Source organism: Penaeus japonicus, unplaced genomic scaffold (assembly GCF_977035675.1).
Source record: "Penaeus japonicus unplaced genomic scaffold, GWHDUDI00000001_assembly GWHDUDI00000015, whole genome shotgun sequence".
Lineage (NCBI taxonomy): Eukaryota > Metazoa > Arthropoda > Malacostraca > Decapoda > Penaeidae > Penaeus > Penaeus japonicus.
In genome coordinates this window covers 23,502,543-23,516,349 of record NW_028234417.1, presented here as the reverse complement: position 1 = coordinate 23,516,349, position 13,807 = coordinate 23,502,543, and the positions used below count along the sequence as shown (strand labels likewise).

The following is a 13,807-nucleotide window of genomic DNA, read 5'->3' as shown; positions in this document are numbered from 1 at the left end:
TATCTATCTATCTATCTATCTATCTATCTATCTATCTATCTATCTATCTATCTATCTATCTATCTATCTATCTATCTATCTATCTATCTATCTATCTATCTATCTATCTATCTATCTATCTATCTATCTATCTATCTATCTATCTATCTATCTATCTATCTATCTATCTATCTATCTATCTATCTATCTATCTATCTATCTATCTATCTATCTATCTATCTATCTATCTATCTATCTATCTATCTATCTATCTATCTATCTATCTATCTATCTATCTATCTATCTATCTATCTATCTATCTATCTATCTATCTATCTATCTATCTATCTATCTATCTATCTATCTATCTATCTATCTATCTATCTATCTATCTATCTATCTATCTATCTATCTATCTATCTATCTATCTATCTATCTATCTATCTATCTATCTATCTATCTATCTATCTATCTATCTATCTATCTATCTATCTATCTATCTATCTATCTATCTATCTATCTATCTATCTATCTATCTATCTATCTATCTATCTATCTATCTATCTATCTATCTATCTATCTATCTATCTATCTATCTATCTATCTATCTATCTATCTATCTATCTATCTATCTATCTATCTATCTATCTATCTATCTATCTATCTATCTATCTATCTATCTATCTATCTATCTATCTATCTATCTATCTATCTATCTATCTATCTATCTATCTATCTATCTATCTATCTATCTATCTATCTATCTATCTATCTATCTATCTATCTATCTATCTATCTATCTATCTATCTATCTATCTATCTATCTATCTATCTATCTATCTATCTATCTATCTATCTATCTATCTATCTATCTATCTATCTATCTATCTATCTATCTATCTATCTATCTATCTATCTATCTATCTATCTATCTATCTATCTATCTATCTATCTATCTATCTATCTATCTATCTATCTATCTATCTATCTATCTATCTATCTATCTATCTATCTATCTATCTATCTATCTATCTATCTATCTATCTATCTATCTATCTATCTATCTATCTATCTATCTATCTATCTATCTATCTATCTATCTATCTATCTATCTATCTATCTATCTATCTATCTATCTATCTATCTATCTATCTATCTATCTATCTATCTATCTATCTATCTATCTATCTATCTATCTATCTATCTATCTATCTATCTATCTATCTATCTATCTATCTATCTATCTATCTATCTATCTATCTATCTATCTATCTATCTATCTATCTATCTATCTATCTATCTATCTATCTATCTATCTATCTATCTATCTATCTATCTATCTATCTATCTATCTATCTATCTATCTATCTATCTATCTATCTATCTATCTATCTATCTATCTATCTATCTATCTATCTATCTATCTATCTATCTATCTATCTATCTATCTATCTATCTATCTATCTATCTATCTATCTATCTATCTATCTATCTATCTATCTATCTATCTATCTATCTATCTATCTATCTATCTATCTATCTATCTATCTATCTATCTATCTATCTATCTATCTATCTATCTATCTATCTATCTATCTATCTATCTATCTATCTATCTATCTATCTATCTATCTATCTATCTATCTATCTATCTATCTATCTATCTATCTATCTATCTATCTATCTATCTATCTATCTATCTATCTATCTATCTATCTATCTATCTATCTATCTATCTATCTATCTATCTATCTATCTATCTATCTATCTATCTATCTATCTATCTATCTATCTATCTATCTATCTATCTATCTATCTATCTATCTATCTATCTATCTATCTATCTATCTATCTATCTATCTATCTATCTATCTATCTATCTATCTATCTATCTATCTATCTATCTATCTATCTATCTATCTATCTATCTATCTATCTATCTATCTATCTATCTATCTATCTATCTATCTATCTATCTATCTATCTATCTATCTATCTATCTATCTATCTATCTATCTATCTATCTATCTATCTATCTATCTATCTATCTATCTATCTATCTATCTATCTATCTATCTATCTATCTATCTATCTATCTATCTATCTATCTATCTATCTATCTATCTATCTATCTATCTATCTATCTATCTATCTATCTATCTATCTATCTATCTATCTATCTATCTATCTATCTATCTATCTATCTATCTATCTATCTATCTATCTATCTATCTATCTATCTATCTATCTATCTATCTATCTATCTATCTATCTATCTATCTATCTATCTATCTATCTATCTATCTATCTATCTATCTATCTATCTATCTATCTATCTATCTATCTATCTATCTATCTATCTATCTATCTATCTATCTATCTATCTATCTATCTATCTATCTATCTATCTATCTATCTATCTATCTATCTATCTATCTATCTATCTATCTATCTATCTATCTATCTATCTATCTATCTATCTATCTATCTATCTATCTATCTATCTATCTATCTATCTATCTATCTATCTATCTATCTATCTATCTATCTATCTATCTATCTATCTATCTATCTATCTATCTATCTATCTATCTATCTATCTATCTATCTATCTATCTATCTATCTATCTATCTATCTATCTATCTATCTATCTATCTATCTATCTATCTATCTATCTATCTATCTATCTATCTATCTATCTATCTATCTATCTATCTATCTATCTATCTATCTATCTATCTATCTATCTATCTATCTATCTATCTATCTATCTATCTATCTATCTATCTATCTATCTATCTATCTATCTATCTATCTATCTATCTATCTATCTATCTATCTATCTATCTATCTATCTATCTATCTATCTATCTATCTATCTATCTATCTATCTATCTATCTATCTATCTATCTATCTATCTATCTATCTATCTATCTATCTATCTATCTATCTATCTATCTATCTATCTATCTATCTATCTATCTATCTATCTATCTATCTATCTATCTATCTATCTATCTATCTATCTATCTATCTATCTATCTATCTATCTATCTATCTATCTATCTATCTATCTATCTATCTATCTATCTATCTATCTATCTATCTATCTATCTATCTATCTATCTATCTATCTATCTATCTATCTATCTATCTATCTATCTATCTATCTATCTATCTATCTATCTATCTATCTATCTATCTATCTATCTATCTATCTATCTATCTATCTATCTATCTATCTATCTATCTATCTATCTATCTATCTATCTATCTATCTATCTATCTATCTATCTATCTATCTATCTATCTATCTATCTATCTATCTATCTATCTATCTATCTATCTATCTATCTATCTATCTATCTATCTATCTATCTATCTATCTATCTATCTATCTATCTATCTATCTATCTATCTATCTATCTATCTATCTATCTATCTATCTATCTATCTATCTATCTATCTATCTATCTATCTATCTATCTATCTATCTATCTATCTATCTATCTATCTATCTATCTATCTATCTATCTATCTATCTATCTATCTATCTATCTATCTATCTATCTATCTATCTATCTATCTATCTATCTATCTATCTATCTATCTATCTATCTATCTATCTATCTATCTATCTATCTATCTATCTATCTATCTATCTATCTATCTATCTATCTATCTATCTATCTATCTATCTATCTATCTATCTATCTATCTATCTATCTATCTATCTATCTATCTATCTATCTATCTATCTATCTATCTATCTATCTATCTATCTATCTATCTATCTATCTATCTATCTATCTATCTATCTATCTATCTATCTATCTATCTATCTATCTATCTATCTATCTATCTATCTATCTATCTATCTATCTATCTATCTATCTATCTATCTATCTATCTATCTATCTATCTATCTATCTATCTATCTATCTATCTATCTATCTATCTATCTATCTATCTATCTATCTATCTATCTATCTATCTATCTATCTATCTATCTATCTATCTATCTATCTATCTATCTATCTATCTATCTATCTATCTATCTATCTATCTATCTATCTATCTATCTATCTATCTATCTATCTATCTATCTATCTATCTATCTATCTATCTATCTATCTATCTATCTATCTATCTATCTATCTATCTATCTATCTATCTATCTATCTATCTATCTATCTATCTATCTATCTATCTATCTATCTATCTATCTATCTATCTATCTATCTATCTATCTATCTATCTATCTATCTATCTATCTATCTATCTATCTATCTATCTATCTATCTATCTATCTATCTATCTATCTATCTATCTATCTATCTATCTATCTATCTATCTATCTATCTATCTATCTATCTATCTATCTATCTATCTATCTATCTATCTATCTATCTATCTATCTATCTATCTATCTATCTATCTATCTATCTATCTATCTATCTATCTATCTATCTATCTATCTATCTATCTATCTATCTATCTATCTATCTATCTATCTATCTATCTATCTATCTATCTATCTATCTATCTATCTATCTATCTATCTATCTATCTATCTATCTATCTATCTATCTATCTATCTATCTATCTATCTATCTATCTATCTATCTATCTATCTATCTATCTATCTATCTATCTATCTATCTATCTATCTATCTATCTATCTATCTATCTATCTATCTATCTATCTATCTATCTATCTATCTATCTATCTATCTATCTATCTATCTATCTATCTATCTATCTATCTATCTATCTATCTATCTATCTATCTATCTATCTATCTATCTATCTATCTATCTATCTATCTATCTATCTATCTATCTATCTATCTATCTATCTATCTATCTATCTATCTATCTATCTATCTATCTATCTATCTATCTATCTATCTATCTATCTATCTATCTATCTATCTATCTATCTATCTATCTATCTATCTATCTATCTATCTATCTATCTATCTATCTATCTATCTATCTATCTATCTATCTATCTATCTATCTATCTATCTATCTATCTATCTATCTATCTATCTATCTATCTATCTATCTATCTATCTATCTATCTATCTATCTATCTATCTATCTATCTATCTATCTATCTATCTATCTATCTATCTATCTATCTATCTATCTATCTATCTATCTATCTATCTATCTATCTATCTATCTATCTATCTATCTATCTATCTATCTATCTATCTATCTATCTATCTATCTATCTATCTATCTATCTATCTATCTATCTATCTATCTATCTATCTATCTATCTATCTATCTATCTATCTATCTATCTATCTATCTATCTATCTATCTATCTATCTATCTATCTATCTATCTATCTATCTATCTATCTATCTATCTATCTATCTATCTATCTATCTATCTATCTATCTATCTATCTATCTATCTATCTATCTATCTATCTATCTATCTATCTATCTATCTATCTATCTATCTATCTATCTATCTATCTATCTATCTATCTATCTATCTATCTATCTATCTATCTATCTATCTATCTATCTATCTATCTATCTATCTATCTATCTATCTATCTATCTATCTATCTATCTATCTATCTATCTATCTATCTATCTATCTATCTATCTATCTATCTATCTATCTATCTATCTATCTATCTATCTATCTATCTATCTATCTATCTATCTATCTATCTATCTATCTATCTATCTATCTATCTATCTATCTATCTATCTATCTATCTATCTATCTATCTATCTATCTATCTATCTATCTATCTATCTATCTATCTATCTATCTATCTATCTATCTATCTATCTATCTATCTATCTATCTATCTATCTATCTATCTATCTATCTATCTATCTATCTATCTATCTATCTATCTATCTATCTATCTATCTATCTATCTATCTATCTATCTATCTATCTATCTATCTATCTATCTATCTATCTATCTATCTATCTATCTATCTATCTATCTATCTATCTATCTATCTATCTATCTATCTATCTATCTATCTATCTATCTATCTATCTATCTATCTATCTATCTATCTATCTATCTATCTATCTATCTATCTATCTATCTATCTATCTATCTATCTATCTATCTATCTATCTATCTATCTATCTATCTATCTATCTATCTATCTATCTATCTATCTATCTATCTATCTATCTATCTATCTATCTATCTATCTATCTATCTATCTATCTATCTATCTATCTATCTATCTATCTATCTATCTATCTATCTATCTATCTATCTATCTATCTATCTATCTATCTATCTATCTATCTATCTATCTATCTATCTATCTATCTATCTATCTATCTATCTATCTATCTATCTATCTATCTATCTATCTATCTATCTATCTATCTATCTATCTATCTATCTATCTATCTATCTATCTATCTATCTATCTATCTATCTATCTATCTATCTATCTATCTATCTATCTATCTATCTATCTATCTATCTATCTATCTATCTATCTATCTATCTATCTATCTATCTATCTATCTATCTATCTATCTATCTATCTATCTATCTATCTATCTATCTATCTATCTATCTATCTATCTATCTATCTATCTATCTATCTATCTATCTATCTATCTATCTATCTATCTATCTATCTATCTATCTATCTATCTATCTATCTATCTATCTATCTATCTATCTATCTATCTATCTATCTATCTATCTATCTATCTATCTATCTATCTATCTATCTATCTATCTATCTATCTATCTATCTATCTATCTATCTATCTATCTATCTATCTATCTATCTATCTATCTATCTATCTATCTATCTATCTATCTATCTATCTATCTATCTATCTATCTATCTATCTATCTATCTATCTATCTATCTATCTATCTATCTATCTATCTATCTATCTATCTATCTATCTATCTATCTATCTATCTATCTATCTATCTATCTATCTATCTATCTATCTATCTATCTATCTATCTATCTATCTATCTATCTATCTATCTATCTATCTATCTATCTATCTATCTATCTATCTATCTATCTATCTATCTATCTATCTATCTATCTATCTATCTATCTATCTATCTATCTATCTATCTATCTATCTATCTATCTATCTATCTATCTATCTATCTATCTATCTATCTATCTATCTATCTATCTATCTATCTATCTATCTATCTATCTATCTATCTATCTATCTATCTATCTATCTATCTATCTATCTATCTATCTATCTATCTATCTATCTATCTATCTATCTATCTATCTATCTATCTATCTATCTATCTATCTATCTATCTATCTATCTATCTATCTATCTATCTATCTATCTATCTATCTATCTATCTATCTATCTATCTATCTATCTATCTATCTATCTATCTATCTATCTATCTATCTATCTATCTATCTATCTATCTATCTATCTATCTATCTATCTATCTATCTATCTATCTATCTATCTATCTATCTATCTATCTATCTATCTATCTATCTATCTATCTATCTATCTATCTATCTATCTATCTATCTATCTATCTATCTATCTATCTATCTATCTATCTATCTATCTATCTATCTATCTATCTATCTATCTATCTATCTATCTATCTATCTATCTATCTATCTATCTATCTATCTATCTATCTATCTATCTATCTATCTATCTATCTATCTATCTATCTATCTATCTATCTATCTATCTATCTATCTATCTATCTATCTATCTATCTATCTATCTATCTATCTATCTATCTATCTATCTATCTATCTATCTATCTATCTATCTATCTATCTATCTATCTATCTATCTATCTATCTATCTATCTATCTATCTATCTATCTATCTATCTATCTATCTATCTATCTATCTATCTATCTATCTATCTATCTATCTATCTATCTATCTATCTATCTATCTATCTATCTATCTATCTATCTATCTATCTATCTATCTATCTATCTATCTATCTATCTATCTATCTATCTATCTATCTATCTATCTATCTATCTATCTATCTATCTATCTATCTATCTATCTATCTATCTATCTATCTATCTATCTATCTATCTATCTATCTATCTATCTATCTATCTATCTATCTATCTATCTATCTATCTATCTATCTATCTATCTATCTATCTATCTATCTATCTATCTATCTATCTATCTATCTATCTATCTATCTATCTATCTATCTATCTATCTATCTATCTATCTATCTATCTATCTATCTATCTATCTATCTATCTATCTATCTATCTATCTATCTATCTATCTATCTATCTATCTATCTATCTATCTATCTATCTATCTATCTATCTATCTATCTATCTATCTATCTATCTATCTATCTATCTATCTATGCCCCAGACGTTACCTTATTCTCCTTATCTCCTGTTGTCTCTGCAGGTTTCTTGCTGAGATTTTCGGTACTTCTCGGACGCTCTCGCAGCCCATAGAAACCTTTGTTGGGCAAGTGGAGTGCAGGTACAACTCTGGCAGCTGGTTGCACTGCAGGATGAGAAGTCTGCGTTTGTCTCTCCTGTTCAGAAGGACTTACCATACAATTTTCTTGCTGAGATTCCGCGTTCTTTTCCGCTGCGGCAACGGTCTTCAACGGCAGACGAGCAGCGGCTGTCCCTTCGCTTGTCTTGTCTGAAGGGCCAGCCCGATCAGCCAGACTGAATATGTTTCCCCTTTTGCGCCGACTCCTGGGGTTGTCCAGTGTGTTGCTCTTGACTCTGGGAGACTTACCCTTGAAGGTGACACGCCTCTCGGGGTGTGGCTGCGTCCCCCGCATCTTGAGGAAGGGGTTCTCGATGCGCTGTGGGTCGAGCTTGGTGGTGGTGGTGGTGGGAACCTCGCCCGGGTCGGCGCTCATGGTCGTGTCCAGATCGGAGGGCGGTCGATGAGGCGAGGTGGCGGCGTTCTGGCGCGGCCTCGACTGCCGTAGGTAGATCTGGGCGCGAACAAGGTGCTGGCGCGCCTCCCTCTCCATGGCAGCGACGCGGTGCTCGCGGTGACTGACTTCGCGTTCCCTCTCCTTGACCGAAACCTCACGTTCCCGCACGGCTGCCTCGGACTCCCGAAGCGCTTGGACTCGTTCTCGCCACATCTTCGGAGACATGCCCCCACAAGCGCATTCCAGCTTCGCCATGTTGAAATCGTAGGCGCTATCATCCCCTTGCATTGGTCTGTTAACAGCTTCCTTTGCCGCCTGACATATCCTCTCGAGGCTATCACAAAGGTCCTGATCTCTGTGCTGGCTCCCCTGGTAACTGGTTTTGACTTGATGCATTTGCAAGCTGTTCGACGTGCTTGTCTGATTTTCATTAACATTACTGACTAGTTGTTTCTCCTGAGAGGTCCGAAGGCCCGGGTTAATTCTATTATCACAGTCTCCGTCAGCATCTATTCTTGCTACGCTGAAAGTTTCCGTCATGGGTGAGGCGGCGAATCTATCACTCGAGGTGCCTTGGTTGCCCCTTTCCCTCGTTCTCTCGTGAACCCTCACACTACTATGGCTGCCGATGTCTTTGGATGCGCTGCCTCCATCGGTTATATTTCTATCCAAGCTCCTTCCCCTTTCCTCGCTTCTCGTCGTGCAAGACTCGGCCGCCCTCGGCCTCACGTCGGTACTTCCCTCCCTACTGGTGTTCTCCTCCGCCTTCTTTGGGTTTTCTGCCCCCAGGAGCACAGAGGGCCGCAGGGAGTGGCACAGGGAGTCGTCCTCGAATTTGTTGTGGTTCTTGGTCGTATGGTTGATGAGGGATGAGTGGCGGAGCACAATGAGAGCAGAGGGACGCAGGAAGTCCTCGTAGGTTAGGAGGAGACCAATCATTTCGTGTAAATCATTACTGTACTGAATTGGAATCCGTTCATATCTGTTGGGGAAAAAATGTAGTAAGCAAAATAGTTTACGATCTGTAAAATCACGAAAATACATGCCATAAACAAATCATAAACATCAAGAAATATCATTGAGCTCTTCCCAGATATAAAAAATATGCAGGACCAACCTTCCATCTCTGATTTTAGCTGCAAGTTGCTTGTGTGTCGTTGCTTGGAAAGGAGGGTGCAGCGCACACAATTCATAGATGAGACAGCCTAATGACCACATGTCAGACATCTCATTGTATTCTTGTCCATTTACTACCTCCTGTTCGAAAAAAATAAGAACGTGCTTTAACACTAGTGTATTTTATTTTGTTTTTCAACAGAACATTTATATGGCTAGATAGAAATAGAAAACAGAACCAAATTCTTCCCAGGGAGGAAAGTTACATAACCTGGTAATTATGTTCTGCCATTAGAACTTAACCAATACATGAACTGGCCAAATATCATTTGTCTTTGCAGTGGAGCTGATTTTAATATATCAACCGATTCACTATTTAGGGCTAAAATGAAAAATAATAAGAAGAAAAAACATAAAGTTACACTTTTACATTTCCAAAACTGATGCGCGAAACCCACTGCGGCTTATACTTTACCCGGGCGTAAAAGTTCCTTAGGGTTTGACTAATCTTTCAAAGCAGGGGTACGATTTCTTTTATTTGATACTAAACATATAAACGACACCAAGATTAAATCCCTCAATATAGAATACATTTGCGTGAAAACGCCTGCATTTGTCGCTAAATATTAACATTTGATGCATCGGCCTTCAATTAATTGCGTGTCCAAGTGTTATAAATAATCATATATTACACGTTTCGTTATAGTAACGTGTGGCCCAGTGGCGATTTTTCAGCTTTAGTTTTTTTTTTCTTTCATCTTTGTCACAGGGAATAGTTCTCACGTACACTAGGATATTTCAAATACATTTCACGCAAAAAATGTAAGAAGGGTTAGCTTTGTATATTCATGCTCATATTCATGTTTAACGAACACCGCCTATGAACAGGCCGAAAGATTGCCTAATGCGAAGGAACAATCGACTGGTAGTCTGACTTTTTCAGACTCAGCAATTTGTTTTATTATCACTATTATTGTCATTATTATCCTTAGAAGTTCATCAAATGCTATACCTTCATTTAAAAAAATGTTGTACCATACTTTACTTTGACTCTTAATCACGAATGTAATAGCTACTAAGCAAATAAATACATTCATTTACCCTTCAATAAATATATCTCCCAAGCTTTCTCTTACTTCGAAATACCCTTGACGAAAGAAGTGCGCCTTACAAAATCAGGAAATATGGACGACACCCCCCCAAAAAAAAAACTGAAATCCTCCTCCGCCCACCACATCTAACCACTTATCCCTCCAAATACTCTCTTCCTCACCGGGCTCATGTAGTACGGTGTCCCGACGAAGGTGGTGGCGAAACTGGCCTCCGAGTTGAGGGTTCTGGCCAGGCCGAAGTCGCCGAGTTTGACGTCGCCGTTGGAATCGAGGAACACGTTTGCGGGCTTGATGTCTCGGTGGAGGATCACCCGGCCCTTTTGTAGCTGTCTGGTGTGGCAGACCTTCAGCGCTTCACATATCTGCGGAGAGAAAGTGGATGGTGAGGTGATCTGTAGAACAGTTTTTTTCCTTTCTAATTAAGAAGTGTGCTTGTTCGGTGTCATAATCACGAAGGGTGCTAATCCAGTGTATATAGCAGGGGTGTCAGATTTACAGCCCGACAATTTTAAGCACAGTCCCGTGACCCATTTGCTACTCCAACCATTACTTGCGTTTTGCAAGATTTATGCAAGAATCCTTTCTTCTCTGAAGAATATTACTTATAAGTTTAATTGCTAAAGCGATTTGATAAAATAGGGAAAGAAAATGTGAGATTTTACCAACGAATAAAGAATGTAATTAAGCCATACCCATTGACACCCGTCAAAACGGAACGGGTTAAAATAAACCCTGGTCAATTTAAACTGCGGTAGTAACCTAAGATGCGGGTACCCATGAAGTGTACAGACATGCTCTAACCATTCCCAACCTAAGGGTCTATTGTAAAAGACACATCAAGCAGCATATCAATCAAATTAGAACCCACACGGAAAAGAGCTCAATAAACCAGCACGGGGAAAGGGGCACACCTGTTTGAGAACCCTCCAGATGAAGCCCTCCTCCAGGAAGGTCGAGGTCTGACGGCACTTGGAAATGAGTCGTTTGAGGTCTCCGCCCGGGCAGTGCTCCATCAGGATGTACAGTGTGGTGGACCGCTTGTCGACCACATGGTGTAGGAACTTAACGATGTACGGATGACGCAACTCTCGCAGCAGGTTCACCTCTAGGACCAGGCCCTGTAAACGGAAAGTGATTCGTATGAAAAACGAAAAGAAATGCCTTCACTTCTCTTAAATTATCCCGTTCCATTTTAACAATTTGTAGTAGATTCATCCTGACCTTAAAATGACAATCATATCTCAACTATAACTGCTTTACTGCAATGGTAGCGATCAAGAGCCCATTCCTGCTGCAGAAGTTCGTGATATATGAAATATAAAATAACAATACGTAATCCTAAACTATGAAGTTAATGGCTTTCACATCAACGAAACATTTCAATTACACTATGACATTTTTATTCGGGTTATCAAAACATATCTACTCTTCTGAATTTACAATACATCCAAATTAAATGCTATCATAAAAAACACGTCACTTTCACAAAATCCAAACCAAAAAATAATTCCCCCAAACACTACCCCTTGTTGATCACCGAATAAAATAAAGTATGACGGTAATCATACCTGCTTCTCGGCTTCGCTCATGGCCCCGTAATTGAGCTCCTTCCAGACGAGGACCTGGCCATCCTGCCGACGCCGCACCTTCCTGACTGTGCCGTGCGAGCCGCTGCCGATCGTCGACAGGATTTCGAAGTCCTCCAGCCGAGGCCCCATTTTCTCTCGACGTGACGCGCACTCTACGAAGAAAACCCACATGGTTAGACTAGGGTATTTTGTTATTATTATTATTATTGTTATTATTACCGATGTTTACATAAATATACATGTTGCCATTTCTATAGACAATGTATTGGTTTCTGATTGATAATATAGTTAGACCATTTTGATAATTTGAAAGATGGGAGATGAAGTCGTAGGAGTGTCAGTGGAATTTGGGGGAAGGCAGATCGGATTACAGGCCCACATCCTCCCCCACTTTTCCTTCTTACCTACCTCTCCACGTTGAAATAGAGAATACCGAGTATGGACACTAAAATATGTTGGCCAGACGCTCAAAACGTAGTCACTGGCTCACATGACAACGGTGGAATATATACGTTGGTTGTTTACATTACCGAAACCATAACAAATTGACTAGTTTTAACGGCCTGGTTTTGTTTAAGAAAATCAAACAAAAGATTCCTTTCTCTTCCGTAACACCAGCTCCTGTAATGATGCCAATATGTGATTTGAAATGTGAAATATAAAACCCAATGCAAAAATAAATAAATAAAAACACTGCAAAGATGAGTTAAACTACAACCTAAAACAAATACACTATATTGATGCTGGATCTTGAGTGTTTTCGTCCTTTTTTTATTATTTCCTTTACTTTCACAACTTTACTTTCACATGTTAAAGAATCCTGAAGTTTTACATTAGAAAGTCCACTGTCGTACATTATTTTTAAACGTTTATGTCGACAACATATATGTTTGTTTAGCGATAAGAGGTTTACGTATTATATGTTAACTGAAGTCCCCTATAATAAATGTACTGTAAATCGCTTAGAGATCAAATGTTTACATTACGTGAACCGTTCTAAAAATCAAATAAACAACACATGAATAAACAATATTTCAAAATTAACATTAACACTAGTAATAACTTACCTTGCAATACCTTTCCC

The 13,807-nt window shown here is 32.3% G+C and overlaps 1 protein-coding gene across 1 annotated transcript in view; it reads right to left on the bottom strand.

Moving 5' to 3' along the window:
* Window positions 1–8,363: 8,363 nt before the first annotated feature.
* Window positions 8,364–13,807, bottom strand: part of LOC122247664 (uncharacterized) — a 5,778-nt gene continuing 334 nt past the window's right edge. The window contains exons 1-6 of the mRNA XM_043007133.2: window positions 13,791–13,807; window positions 12,703–12,875; window positions 12,046–12,252; window positions 11,296–11,496; window positions 10,024–10,163; window positions 8,364–9,888 (exon numbers count right to left, since the gene is read on the bottom strand). The exon at window positions 13,791–13,807 is cut by the window's right edge and continues 334 nt beyond it. Of these exons, the coding sequence (XP_042863067.2) occupies window positions 8,364–9,888; window positions 10,024–10,163; window positions 11,296–11,496; window positions 12,046–12,252; window positions 12,703–12,852 (2,223 nt within the window). The 5' untranslated portion in view covers window positions 12,853–12,875; window positions 13,791–13,807. The remainder of the gene's footprint in view (window positions 9,889–10,023; window positions 10,164–11,295; window positions 11,497–12,045; window positions 12,253–12,702; window positions 12,876–13,790) is intronic.